The 15,559-nt window shown below is 34.8% G+C and overlaps 1 protein-coding gene across 1 annotated transcript; it reads left to right on the top strand.

Moving 5' to 3' along the window:
• Positions 1–9,565: 9,565 nt before the first annotated feature.
• LOC116205594 (transcription factor TCP4) lies at positions 9,566–11,442 on the top strand. The gene is made up of 2 exons (XM_031538225.1): positions 9,566–10,718; positions 11,051–11,442. The coding sequence occupies exon 1, from the start codon at positions 9,661–9,663 to the stop codon at positions 10,699–10,701; it is 1,041 nt and encodes a 346-aa protein (XP_031394085.1). The 5' UTR covers positions 9,566–9,660; the 3' UTR covers positions 10,702–10,718; positions 11,051–11,442.
• Positions 11,443–15,559: the final 4,117 nt, after the last annotated feature.

Raw genomic sequence — 15,559 nt, forward strand, 5'->3', positions numbered from 1 at the left:
GTCAAGAAGAAGTTTCCTTTTTTACCCATTTTGGCTGGAACTCACATCAGATCTTTCATGCTGTTTAGTGGCTACAAATTCAGAGCGAGAAATAGAGCAGACCTAACAATTTCAACAGAAAATTAATTCGATTGACGGAGAAAAACATAAGGGCTTGCGTTGGGAGGCAGCAAATTCCCAGGAAGAGATTGATGAACCACTGCCTCCAATGACTCCACCCGACACGGAGATCAGATCAGAAGACATAGCAGCAGCAGTAGAAGTATATCGGAGACTGCTGTAATCGAAGAGAGTGACAAGCAGAGAGAGAGAGAGAGAGTGGGGAAGCTCCACAACACAGCACGGCACAAAGAGGAGGAGAGAACAGAGGGTTTCGGACATTGGGAGGGAGTCGGGCGAAGAAGGAGACGTCCGAATCTGAACCCGACCCGATTCACCCCGGCATCCGGACCTGAACTAACTCGTGACCAATCACGAAGCACCACGTCAGCATTTAACGGCCACGTGGCATGACGGTAACGGTCAGTTAGATTTATGACCAAAAATGTCACTTTTCCAAACCTTTTAGGATTTGTTTTTCCAAACTGAAACATTTAGGACTCGATGTCAAAAATTGACAAACATATAGGACCTCAAGTGTCATTCTCCCTTTTTGAAATTATATGTTGTGGGTAAATACCTCTAAACTTAATTCACCCAAAAAAAAAACTCTAAGCTTAATTAGATAATTATTATAACTTCTATTATCAAGAGGCTTAATTAGATAATTAAAATTTGGGTTTAATTTTTTTCTCTCATGCATAGAAAAGACCTTCATAATTAATAAATGCTATCTCCCCACATATTCAACGGGTTTTGAAATTATATGCTGTGGGTAGATACCTCTAAGCTTAATTAGATAATTATTAAAACTTTTATTATTATATAACTTCTATTATCAAGAGATTCTATATTAGATTATTGTAAATGAAATTTTCTGAATTTCTTTATTTCTCTTGTCAGTCTCTTTACAAGGTCCATATATCTCCATGGAAAAGACTCTCACGAACATGTATTTACGGGAACGCTTATCGTCGTACTCATTCATCACTAGGGCTTTCTTACATATTTCTGCACATTGAACAACAAAGCAATTTCGTATAATATTCAATTCTCCTTACATGATGATTTTTTTTTCCACCAACTCAGGTTCGCGGTTGAAATATACTTGGATATTTTTATTATTTGGGACTCGATTCCATATCCAAGTACTATATAATCCATCCTGGCATGTTGCGTGACAAGGAAGGTAAAGTGAGAATCGGAGAAGATACTCCGGCATCAATAAGATCAAGTGGTGTGGAGCAACTTGTGCATGCTAGAAGGAAAGAAATTTACCGTGTATGATAACTTAACAAGCTCTTTTGTTCTTTTCTCTGTCGCAACTGGTGATCGTGACAGATTTATATACAGCTCAGAGCCGACTGTGACTGATGCCAAAAATTTAAAATAATTAAAAAGATATGAAGAGAAGAAAATGATGGCTAATTTTCAAAAAATTTCGCATATGATGGATATATACGGCTTTTAAGAATCTTCTTTTTTAAAATTTTTTTGAAATTTCACCATCACAGGAAAATTAAAGTGAGAGGGAAAAGAAAAATCAGTAGAGATGGTTGGCTAAGCAATGACCTCATTTTCGGGTTGAAGGGAATATAATGAATTTCTGTAATTCAAATACTTTGAAGTGGACGTGTGGCCACGAGGCTTGCTTAAAACATGTTGGGATCAAGCGAAGCAATTTCCATCAAAATCATATTGTTTTATTAAAATTTCACCCAAAACTCCAAAAATTAAATTATTATTGACACTGACACGACATTACCTAGCTAATATATAATTTGAAGAAAATGGGGTTTAATACAGTATCATCTGCTCTCAATTTGAAAAAAAAATCAAATATTGTTAGATTTGATTCTCATCAAAGAGGTTTCTCATGCTTTTTTTTCCTTCCAATTCTGGCATTCCATATTGCTTGTTAGTATTCTAATTAACCAAATAACTGAAAAAAAGAAAAAAAAAATACAAGCTCATATCAATTTGCAGTCCATTTAAATTAAGGAGAAGACAATTATAAGTAGATGGTTCCCAAAGGATGACAAAACGACTGGGGCAAAAACAGTAGACCAAATCCTAGTCTTGCCAAATACAACCTACTCCTTTAATTTGGACCAAATGGGTCAAAAAATAAAAATATAAAACCCTGTTTGGATTCCCAAATACTTAATTTTAACTTTAACTTTAACTTTAACTCAACACACTACATAACAAAAATACATATTTCTCAAGTAAAAAATTTTAACTTTAATTTTAACTCAACACACTATACAACAAAAACACACGTTTCCCAAGTCAAATTTATAATCACATCTCATTTGTCATTTTCCACTATCAAAATCAAAGTCAAAATTAAAGTTACTTTTAAGTATGAATCCAAACGCACCATAAGATTGTCAACATCGTTCCAAGATTACCTCTTAATTAGTTCATATTTCAATCATAAAAGCCTACATGATATATATATATATACATATATATATATGTATATATATATATACCTTTTCCGGTTTAGAAGGCTTTTAAACTTTTGGTGGTTTGTTTATAATCATACTTTTTTAGTTGAAAATAATTAAGAAACCAAGCCCCATGAGTTTGGAAAGGAGCATTAAGGCAAAAGGGCTGTACGTGAAAAAAGCTTATCATAAAATGAAGTTATTCTCCTACCGAGAAGTTGTTCAAACTGTGAGAATATAGTTTGATAACAAATCGAGTTTTTAGTAGTCGAATTTTATCTACAAGCAAAGAGCGAAACCTATTAAAGTATTTTGTGATAATTGTCAGACCACTTTTGAATGTAACAATATAGCATGATTAAAAAAAAAAGATATGAAGACACTCAATCTTTTTAATGGTGGTATATATATATATATATTTGTTGATATGGACACCCCGCTCATGCTCTACTTTTAGCCACTGCACACTCTTCCATTAGCGTAACTTATTAGGACTAGTGAATCTATACGTGCTTTGCACATGAAAGATTTCTCGATTAAATGATAAGACATAATAAATATAAAATGCTAGAAAATATAAAAATTAAATTAAATCTCATCCAAAAATATATAATTAAATATATAACATCATTAATAATCTTATTGGTTGATTTAAAGATACTAAATAAATAAATATGAACTATTTAATATCATTAATGTATTTTGACAATATTTTATTTAAATATAACATAATTAATAATGCAAAGATTATAAATAATTTATTTATTTTTTTGACAAAATTAATTCGATTTTTCCTTAAAAATTAAGGTTAATATAACAAGTGAAGGTATAATCTTTTAATATTTTACATTTTCAAGCTATTATATATTTGTTGGAATTTTGAAGCAGTTAATTAAAATAAAAGAAGAAAAAAATCAATTCTAATGTTTAATCGAAAAGAAATTGTAATAAATATTCATTTTAAGCACATTAATAATTTAATATACTTTTAATAAAATTTAAAATATGCAAAAATAAAACATGAACAATAAATAATTAATATAAAAAGCCTTAGTCAAATGTATGATTAGCAAAAAGAGTGAACACTATTAGAGGAAAATGAGAGAAAAACAAAATAACATAAAAAATTGTCTAATTGCTTATAATTCTAATTTTTTTAGAAAATTACCTCGAAAGTAATGAATTATTATTGCTAATCTTCTTTTATATGTAAATTATATATAATTTTAATTTCTTCTCAATTTTCATTTGGAATAAGTACCAAAAAATATAAAATATTTAGAATAATTTTTTCTTTCATACCAAGATGTATAATTTTGTATAAACGGGACATGCCATTTGTTAATATTTTAATAAGGTCTTCCCAATATTTGAATTTTTTTTTTCAAAATTTAAACCTAAAATCGGTACATTCTACAAAATAAGAATAATTATATATACACACATAAAAAGTAAATTTATGCAATCGAAAAACGAAAGAGAAAGGTAGATTGGGCCAGCAGTACTTCATCAAAGGGCACCATCGCCTTTGGCAAGGTCGTTGGTAGGTGGTGGTTGCCGGCCAAAGGCCCTTACCACTCAATTTCCTACTTCCTATGAAAATATGACCAAAAGTACGGAGAAAAAATTAGAAAGAAGACAATCAAGTAATATCTCCAAACATAAAGGGATCCTAAAAAAACGTAAAATCTATGAAGAATATCAGATAAAGAATTACTGGAGAATCATGCTTAAATATTCTCTATTACGGACCAATAAAGAATTTACAAATTATAAACAAATAGATATTTTATAAGAGATGACATACCTCTTGAAATATAAGAATATGACCATTGAGATTTTCGGGCAACAACATCGAGAATCTTTTAAGACCTCATGAAACTATCAAGGAGAAAAGTTTTAGAGGAAGAAAGGAGTTCAAATGATTTTTCATGCGTCCATTTGCAAACTGGAAAGTATATATATAATAAAAACAAATACAACTCTTTGAAAAATCACTTCCCTTTAGCAATTCCATCCTTTTACTAAAAATTATTTCACCAAGTATGAAATAACATTTGATGATTAAATTTATCTATACTAATTTAACTATTAAATTTATCTTCTCATTAAATTATAGCTTTCTCTTTATTTTTTCGATTGGATCTTTATATATTTTTTATTATACTAAAGAAGATATAATTTTTTAATAAAAATAAAAAAAATTAAATGATGTATGAATTTCATTTAACCCTAGGGGATGCAAGGGTCTCTTGATATATTCTTTTAAAAGTTATTTCCCTTGTATTGTTTGATTGCAGCGACATTAACCAAAAAGTACGATAATTACCAGAATTAATTTAATTTTGTTAATTATGTGAAGAACCTAAATATAAGTGTTATAGAAGTATGTGATTAAAAGTGACGAATCTAAAAAGGTGCAACAAAAAGTCACGGGAATACAATAATATTTTTAAAATAATGAAGATTGAAGAAATACCGCCTACTTTTATATATAGTATAAATATAGATATACATATTTATATATAGACAAACTTTTGACCGTCTATAGTGATAGTTAATTTATCGCATAATATATCATGTGTAAGAATTCTTTATAGTCGAAGTGATAAGTCGATGTGTAGAGATCTAACAAAAGTCTCTGAAATTGTCGCCTTCGTATATATCCGAGCTAGAACTCCATTATTCGGGGTGGATTGTGAAATGATTTGTGCCTAAGACCCAGCGAGATATCTCCAATTGAAATCAATTGATCAAATTCAAATCTAGCGTGAACCAACGGGAGTGTCCCATGTCAGAGGTGGGACATCACAATTAGGACGCAGTACAAAAGTGAAAAGGGTGGGCAAGTGTCGGTTTAAAAATGTGGGGGATACCTCCCCCTTCAATTGATTGGAGGCTTTTCTGCAGAAAAAAAATCCATGCGCAAATCAATTGCCCTCAAGACGTTGATGCTCCCAACAACATGTGCCATTGTCGAATTGTTGTTTGTTTGCAGAAGAGCTCAGATATTCTCTCCAGCTAGTTGGTAAATGTACGTAGAGAGATACCTATCGTGATGATAGTTAATGTGCATTATTTCCTTGTACGTATGGTGTTATGTAATTTGGCACTGTCTAGATACAAATACGACATGAAAAATACATATTCTTGACTGATTAATGCAGTCTTTTCTTTTGCAATCATATATATATATTTCAGTCATCTCTATCATATATGGTTAAAATTTCTTTCAATTTGCGCCAAATTGATAGGCAACACATTATGGACTAAATGGTCTCCACCAATATAAAACAATAAAATTGGTGTTTGATTAAATCAAGTGACTAAAATTTATTACGAATTTGTACAAATTAGTTATGGAAAGACACATATTGGAAGAGGGAAGGAATGATAAGGGTGAAAAAAAAAAACGAGAGTTTAAATTAAGACTATTAGGAAGCAAAAAAATGAATGTCATCAGAATGGTCGTGTGTCAATTATATTGGGAATATGAGAAGGCATTTTGAGAGCATAAAAGAGTATTAAATACACATTTTTTTTCATGTTCTTTTTCCTCTAGTAGCAAAGAAGAAGATTAATGATTGTAGAAGAAGAGAAGGTTGTATTGATGAGCAACATCAACGAAAGAACCCTTTGGTACTACCATCATTGTTTATGCTTCGGTGACCCAATGCGAAATTAAGTGATACTTAAAAATGACTTTTGCTCGTAATAGTGACCAATCATGTCAGCGGGACAAAAAACACTTACTTTTAAAATTTGTTATCTTTTCACATTTTAAAAGCGCCGTGAAACTAGCGCGCACACACATATGTAAAAGCAAATATAATATACTCCGGTCCCTGGTTCACCCAAAATAAAAATATAATAGTATACTGCAACAATTTACCTTATCTTGATACTCGGTGAAAAGAGTAGTTTGAAACGGTACATGGACTAGATGCATTTTTCATATGTATTTCCCCATATTTATATGGGGTGTGGTGTGTGTATATATATATATAGGGTGTGTATGTGTGTGTATATATATATATATGCATATGGGCAATGGAGGAGGACAAAAGCAGCTGCAGTAACGACTTGGCAGATTAAGGCGCGGAGTTAGGGAAACATAAATTGCAACGAAACAAAACAGAAGGAAGACACAGGATTTGTCTCTGCCGTTTGCTGTATGTGTCTGTGTGACTGTACGTCTACCCTCTTCTGAGCAGAATTTCAGAGAGAGAGGGAGAGAGAGCCATAGCCATAGCCATAGCAATATAGCATTGATGGGTCTTGGTCTTGGATCACGAGCTCCCTCTTTCCCTCCCACTCAGTGCTCTGTACTGTCGTCTCAATTGTGGGCTTTAACGTTTTCCATATAATTAATCTATCGAGAAAATATTAGGCGATATCATATGTTATTAATTTCAATCAAAAGTCAAGAAAAATATAAAAGAATTAAATATTATGGACTTTAGATAATTATGTATCAAAGGTTGCATATATATTTATATATATATATATATATTAATCTTATTGAATATTTTCTCCTATCTATCAATAGTTTTTTTTAGTTATACTGTTAATGAAGCTCGACTAATCCAAATTTAATCCCGAGCAATAAGACCTCTTAATTGTAAATGTTCTCCTTTCACAATATTTAAATTCGAGATTCTAATTAAAATAAAATAAAAAATTTCAAACCACCCTAGCACAACGCACGTTGGTGTCTATTTCTGCATTACACTCAAATCTAGGTCATTGCGCTCCTTCTAGGGCTAGCTACTCCCCCAGAGTTAAATGCTATCGCTTTTTCCAATCTCAATGTCAGTCCAGCTAGCTATGTACCCTTAGATTACATTTTGACGGCTTAGATTAATTGTCGACTTTTTTTTGGGTAATGAAACGGGGCAAAAGCCCAAAAAATGTTAGATTAATTGTCGACTTTATCTGGATGACCATGTTAATATTCAAAAAATGAGGGCTTAATTATCAGTAGTAAAATGGACACGAATAATGCATGAAATAATATACATTAGCTCATTATTCTTAACCTACAACATACCACACAATTTTGGTTTGTGTGTGTACATAGACAGCCGGGACCATATAGATAATATTCTCTCCTAAATAAACATGGTTTCTAAAGTTTTGAGCATTTCGCAAGCGATATATATATATATCGCACTGCATTCCCTTTTTCTCCAACTGGGCAATACCGATCCCTTCACTTTCATGATAATTTAATGTCCCACTTTGTATTCCTTTCGTTTCGAGCACACAAAACTTTTTTGCACCCAAAGATTCTGCGATTGTTTTACAACAACGCATGCTCTTTGATGATGATATGGATGTAACAATTCCTGAATTGACCCCTTTTGCTCAAACGTATCTATATACGTGTGACAAGACTCATATATATACATCGATTAAACGACCTTTTTTCCACAAGAATATGAGAAATAATGGAAAATGAGGATAATTATATTCCCCAATTGAAATACTCAACGACCCAAAATGGGAAATAATAAAATCCTTTCCCACTTCCATGTGACACTCGACAAAGGGAATTGGTCGGTTTGATCATCATCATTATTATCCACAGGTTTCAGTCAAGAAGGAAAGCGACAGTATCTATCGATCTAGCAAATGTTTAAGATCTATGTGGGGTTTGTGGAGAGAGAGATATGAAAAGATTATTAATTATTAAAACATATATATATATATTTTTGTTATAATAAACGTTTATAGGCATTGTAAACGATGAAAAAAAATTAAATGAATAGACACAAAAAATTCACTGGTGAGAATTGGACATATAATTTTTTGATTTTAAATATGAATGTGTGCTGCTGCATTATGTACCTCTTCTCTTGAAGAGAGAAATATTGAAGAACCAATGAAGAGATGAAAGAAATGTGACAAGTCTGATGATGAAGCCACGGCTTTTAGAGAAGAGAAGGTGCCTTCAATTATATGTCCCTTATCTTCCCAGCTTTCCTTCTTTCTTTCTTTCTTCCTTTTTTTTAGTTTTATTTTATATTGTTTTAAATATTTGGGATTAAGCTTAATTATGTGTCACGGTTGGTCCCTTGAGGGTAATCATTTGGGGAGGTGGACTCACCCTTTGCTCCTTCTTTGGAGGCATATATATATATATATATATATATATATATATATTGTATGTGTATTCTATGTGTGGATTATGTTGGTTGATTCTCTTACTTTATGGCCGAGGTTGAGGAATACTATATTCTAAGTATAAGATTCGGGGGGAAGCTTTTTTTGTGGGCTGTAAAATGCAGATTCCTCTGCACAGAATATATTATGACAATTTCGTTTTTGTTATTTATAGTAAAGCGGATATCGCCGTATCGACTTGATTCATGTTTTTGTTCTCGCTCGGACTAGTTATCAAGAAGGTGTGACCTATGCATGCATAAAATTATAAGAAGCTAAAAGAAATAGTTAATTTTCTTTGGTTTCGATGGACTAGGTTACGTAAATCACATCAATGCATTTTATTTTATTCAACAAAATATATCTTTCTCATTCACCCAAAAATAAATATATATTTCTCAAATAGAGCACCTTATTACATTATACTAACGGTATTTTATTAAATTAAATTTTTTATGAGAATTTACAGTACAAAACAAGATCCTTGAAGGTAACCCTCGGAACCAATATATATATATAACAAAATACAAGTATGTACACAAATAATATAAATCTTTTCTAGCCATAAAATATGGCAACTGATAAATTGCGTTTCATGATAAATAATTTTATCAGTACAACATCCATTAAAAAAAAAACTTTATCTGTATAACAGTCACCTCGTGATCAAGACCGAATCGACGCCTGATTGTGGATTCCTAGTTAAGATATTTCGTAGTTTCACTAAAAATAATAATAAGATTTTTCTTGGGTGAAATATAAATAACCTTTTCTAAAATTTTTGCTTGAAAGGATAATGAATAGTGAAACCGTTAAGAAAGGAGAACATCCTTAATATAAATCCTAAACACAAAAAGGGAAGTCCTGTTTCTCTCACTAGACATCCACACACACACACGGGTAGAGGGAGAGAGAGTATGCAATTGAAGGGCACGGTGCTCGGATGGGAATTATGAAGGGCAGTGGCGGCGGCGGAGGAGGAGAGATAGTCCAAGTCCAGGGCGGCCACATCGTCCGCGCCACCAGCCGCAAGGACCGCCACAGCAAGGTCTACACCTCCAAGGGTCCCCGGGACCGCCGAGTCCGCCTCTCCGCCCACACCGCCATCCAGTTCTACGACGTCCAGGACCGCCTTGGTTTCGACCGCCCCAGCAAGGCCGTCGACTGGCTCATCAGGAAGGCCAAGTCCTCCATTGATAAGCTCGCCGATCTCCCTCCCTGGCACCCCAACTCCACCTCAACTGCTGGTCCTACCGCCGCCGCCACCTCCAGTTCCGGAGAAATGCCCCTCGCCGAGCAGCCAGAGCTGGCGGGTGGGTATGCCGGCGCTGGTTCCTCCTCGTTCATGCCACCTCCTCCGCAGCTGGATGACTCCGATACCATGAAGCTGTTCTTCCCGACTAGCAACGCAGAACCGTCACAGTCCATCAGCTTCACTGGGTACTCCGTTCCACACGAGATGGTGGCTAGAGCCCCACAACAAAGCGAGGATCTCGGACTCTCCCTTCATTCCTTCCAGGACAGCTCCGGCGGCCTCCAATCTTCCAGCAGTCGGGCCCTTTTCGTGGGTACGGGCGCTGATGCTTTTGAGCCAGGTTGCAGTCATTACCCAAGAATGATGGGCTGGGGTGGAGATGCGGGCACGGAAGAGGGCCGAGGAGGGTCGAGCCAAGGGTTTTTTATGAACCAGGGCGGCGGCTCGGCCTTGATGATGGTTAATCCACAGAGGGGACCCCTTCAGTCCAGCTTCACAGGTGGTTTCGATGAATTGCCCATTGCTATACCATCCGATAATCACCATCAGAAGCCACCAGTGGTGGCGGTTCATCAACCTCCTTTTTTCGGCGGGCGGCTCGGTTCGGACAGTCTGTCTGGGTTTTACTTCCCCACTCGGGTTCACGGCAGCAGCGGCAATGAGGAGCCCAGTGGAATTGTCTCCGGCAGACCATCATCCTCCGCTTCTCCGAGCTCCAGTCACCGCTAAACTATCCATCGATCAAGGTGCGCTCATAATCCCTCCTAGGCTAAAAACATCTCTGGCCACCACGAATTTCCGGTTATATATGATCCTATCATCTTGCATTAATTATTCTAGTGTAAGCAATTAGTCTAGCAAATGATATTTAACTATCATTTATGACCTGTGCTTATTGAGGCCAATTATCTAACTAATACCATCATAAGTTACTTACAACCCGGGCCGAGCCAAATTTGGACCGCTGAGCTAGTCCTTCGTCGAAACTGTCATTGTGACATCACAATTTGGTAGGATGATAAAGTGATTGTTCTTTTATTCTCCTTTAACGTAATTTTGACTATGCCCTTTTAATCAGGACTGTTCAAAAATCTCAAATGGTGGAATCAATCAATCAATCAGTCCCCCAAAGATGGGCCACATGATCAAGAGAGATCGGATTCCGTCAAGTCAACCCTCCCTGTCGAAGCTGCCACCATCGGAATCGGAAGTAAGGAAATAATTTTGTCTGTTTTTGCAATGATTCGATCATTCGACTGCCCAATGTGTCGTTTGAGATATTTCAAGTCCCACATTGATCGATTTCCCGTTAGTTAGTGGCAATAATAATAGTAATATATAAGTAATTATAAATATGTATGTATGATGTTTGTGTTTCATTTTCATCTTCATGGGATTGATTGCCTAGAGAGGATTTTTGTTGTCCCCAGCTTTTGTCTGCGATATGTTGGAATTGTTAGTTAACAAGAATTACTATATAGACATATATATATATATATATATGTATATAGCACACACATATATATGTATATGAATGGACACAACTATTGGACATGGGAGATGACGTTATATGGCACTAACCAAAAGAATATTGAAGTAAGAAGCTTTGTCTATCTTCTAGAGAATTTATATGCCATCGAATGAGGGAAACCAAGGATGATGTTATGTGTGTGTTATATATAATTATATATATATATATATATATATATATATGATCATATTTGGTGCTATTGTTTACATAACTTCTTAAACGATCAATAGAGGAGTTAATCCTTGGGGAACCGACGTGGATGTAGAAAGAATGAAGAAAAATCATCAAGACATGTGGTTCCATATTTCATCTAACGGTCTCATACACATACTGAATCCTTGTACAAGTTATTGGAATCTATTCATCAAAAAAAGTAAGTGGAATCTCGAACAAACTATGTATACGTTTACACTGTGTGCATTCCAATAGTTGAGATTGCATGGTTGAGGGAAGTTGCCCTTTTTATGTGAAAGATAAGGAATTATAACCACTTGAATCCTTCGAATCTTCAACGAGGCTTGCCAATTAACACATCAAACGATCTAGTACAATGATTGATCTTTTCAAAAGGGTGTGCCTGTAGGACTTCCCCTTTTACTCTTACATAATGAATTTTTTCAGATATATGGGTAAAATTAAGCTCATGTCGGTGTGAGTCGTTAAGAGAATTTGGGTAGGAATATCAAGATTCTTTTTGCAGAACTCAATGAATAACTTTTTTTTTCTTTTCTTATGTTAAGTTAAACGGATCTCACCAATCCTATCCAGCTTAGTAGGTCAGTTAATTTCTGGGAAGAATGCAATTTGCTCTTCTTAATTAGAGAAAGCTTTGTTGGGACGGTTTCTCTTTTACATGAAGAATGGTGAGGGCGGGTGTTGGAGGTAATCCCACATGGAAAAGTTGAGAGGAAATTCATAGATTTATAAGAAATAATGGTCTAACAACTCATTGGTTTAAGCTTTTCAGTTGCGGATAGACCCGAGTCCCAAGTTGGACTGTGAATTTTTCCTAACAAGTGATATTAGAGCCCAAGTAACGATCTTGAGAAAGCGCACATGCTATGCGTGGAAACCCACACCACACCAGGCCAAAGTGTGGAACTCGTGGCTAATGAAGATCCTAACAATTGGTATCCAAGTTCGGAAGTGGAAGCCCGGCTCGAAGTTAGTTGTGTTCAGTGTGTTGCTTGCCGTCATATCACGAGGTTACAACGAAGTCCTCCATATAGTCGAGAAGGGGGAGAATTATTGGGACGGTTTCTCTTTTATATGAAGAATGGTGAGGGCGGGCGTTGAAGGTAATCCCACATGATAAAGTTGAGAGGAAATTCATAGGTTTATACGGCTCGAAGTTAGTTGTGTCCAGTGTGTTGCTTGCCGTCATATTACGAGGTTACAACGAAGTCCTCCATATAGTCGAGAAGGGGGAGAATTGTTGGGACGGTTTCTCTTCTATATGAAGAATGGTGAGGGCGGGCGTTGAAGGTAATCCCACATGATAAAGTTGAGAGGAAATTCATAGGTTTATACGGCTCGAAGTTAGTTGTGTCCAGTGTGTTGCTTGCCGTCATATCACGAGGTTACAACGAAGTCCTCCATATAGTCGAGAAGGGGGAGAATTGTTGGGACGGTTTCTCTTCTATATGAAGAATGGTGAGGACGGGCGTTGAAGGTAATCCCACATGGTAAAGTTAAGAGGAAATTCATAGATTTATAAGAGATAATGGCCTAGCAACCCATTAGCTTAAGCTTTTGAGTTGCGGATAGATCCAAGTCCGAAATTGGCCTGTGGATTTTTTCTAACAAGCTTGTGTACGTCGAGCCGAGACATCTTTTATGGATCGGTAACTCCTACGCCTAACACAACGGTTACTTTATTTAAGGATATAAAAACTGCAGTCTAGTCCACATCCTTACTCGAGGGAAGGCCTACTATTTATGTCTAATCGAACAGCAAAAACCACAATTAATGGATGTTCCATAGAAGGACGTTCTTGCACGTGATGAACCCTTCTCATCATCGCAAGTTGATCAGATATTGCGGAGTTCCATATCAATCTTCAAAATGAGAACTATACATCCTTCGGCCCATTTTGTTACCGTTGAATCGAAATGCAAGGCAATTCCATACGAAACAAGCTGTCGGATTATGCTATGAAAGTTTCCTATTCTCCCATAAGCTTCAAGACTCAAGTTGGTAATATTGATTATGAATTGCATTGGGCCCATAGAAGCCCAATATGACACGCAGCGGTCCAAAACGAGCACAAGTGGGTTGGGCCTGGGGTCTTTTCTCTCATTTCTCCCTGGCCCGCCCATCAGCCGGATTGATGTTGAACTCAAATTACAAATTCTTCGCCTCCCCAAATTCCCAAACAATGTCTTTTAATTTCCCCCCCCCCCCCCCCCCCCCCCCCCCCAAAAAAAATTTAAAAACACAAAAGAAGAAAACGAAATCATAACCATATCCCAACTAGGTTCATTTTTTAAACTAAAGAAAAATTGGTCTTTCTTCATTACGTATGATATCCGAAATTTCAATTTTAACTCCAAAGCACTTTACAACTTAAGATAAAAACATCTATAGAAAGCAACATGAAAATTTTCCAATACAAATGATTAAAGAATCCTCGTGAAAAATATTGAGATGGACAATATATTGTATTATATAAGGTAAGTTACATATAAAATCATGTGGTTTATATATTTTTTCGAAATGATAAATTCCAGAAACCACCATGATAATTTTCTAATAAGACGTTGACACTCCCTCATTTCAAAATAGGACATTCACCACCGCTTCTTTTGTTGATGTGTCAATCGACTATATGCCACATGTGATTTTTGCCAACTTGTCACTTCAAATATTATTTTATAATTTTAAACTAAAAATTTAAAATATATCAAACGGCCTCTAAGGACACCTATGACCTCGTTGGGGCAGTGACTGTCGACGTCGAGCAACCACCGTACCTCAGTTTTATTTGACTCTTCTATCTTTTTTTTTAATATAAAATTCAAAATATTTCTTATTTTTAAAATAAAATGTTTATTTTATATTATTTTAGAAATTATTCTATGAAAATTTAAAAATAACTAGGTGTTAATCTGCTCGCATTACGGAAACTGTAGCATGAATATGAGGTTAACTTTATATTCTCAAAAGTTATAAAAATATCAATAATTTAAGGAAAATATAAGCATTCTAATATATGTATAAATAAATACACACAAATATATATTCATATGTAGACTTGGAGAAGGGGGAGCAGGTGAATTGGGGTCGAGAAAGATGGAGAAATAAGAGAGGTGGTCGACAAACTTAACTTATATGCTTAATTTACGAAGAATACATTTATTTATAGAAATTTTATTATGAAAACTATTAAAGAGCATGAAAATATATATATATATATATATATATATATATATATATCTCGAGATGCCTTCTTAAAGTTCTCGAGTAACATGCTTTTTAAATTTTTAAGAAAGCATCTTAATGTCTACAAATAATTTGTACTAATTAGAGATAATTCATTTATTTTAATCCAATTAAAAAAATATGATCAAATTCATTTAATCAATTAGGAACATGGGATAAAAATAGACAAATACACGAATCTCATTTGATGAATTAAATTCTCCAAGTAATCCAAATGGTGATCAATCATGAGCTGATGGTACTTAAAAGACGACGTCTCGTAAGCGCTTGTTGAATTTTATTTATAAAAGATTACTTGTGAGCATATTGATTATTTCCCTTTCATATTCTAATCCCGAATCTTTGTTTACTCGAACACTTTATTAGGATATTAAATATCCTTGACATCTCAAATCCCATTCCATTTTACCCCAATCCTATCCTAACCCCGCGATCAAACATAGCCTAAGTATATGAGGAAGAGGCGAAAACTTCTTGTTGCTTGAAGAGAAGAGAGCAAAGAAATAAAAATTTTATATTAATCCACTGTTTCGAATAATTTACACGTATTTTGAAAAATTATTTTAGCAAATTACTTAAATTTTCAGTAAATTACTTATATTTAAAGTAGATTA

The sequence above is a fragment of the Punica granatum genome, chromosome 4, assembly GCF_007655135.1.
Source record: "Punica granatum isolate Tunisia-2019 chromosome 4, ASM765513v2, whole genome shotgun sequence".
In the NCBI taxonomy this organism is placed as follows: domain Eukaryota; kingdom Viridiplantae; phylum Streptophyta; class Magnoliopsida; order Myrtales; family Lythraceae; genus Punica; species Punica granatum.

Coding starts and splice junctions, on each gene's coding strand:
- LOC116205594 (XM_031538225.1), top strand. CDS start 9,661: ATGGGAATTATGAAGGGCAGTGGCGGCGGCGGAGGAGGAGAGATAGTC.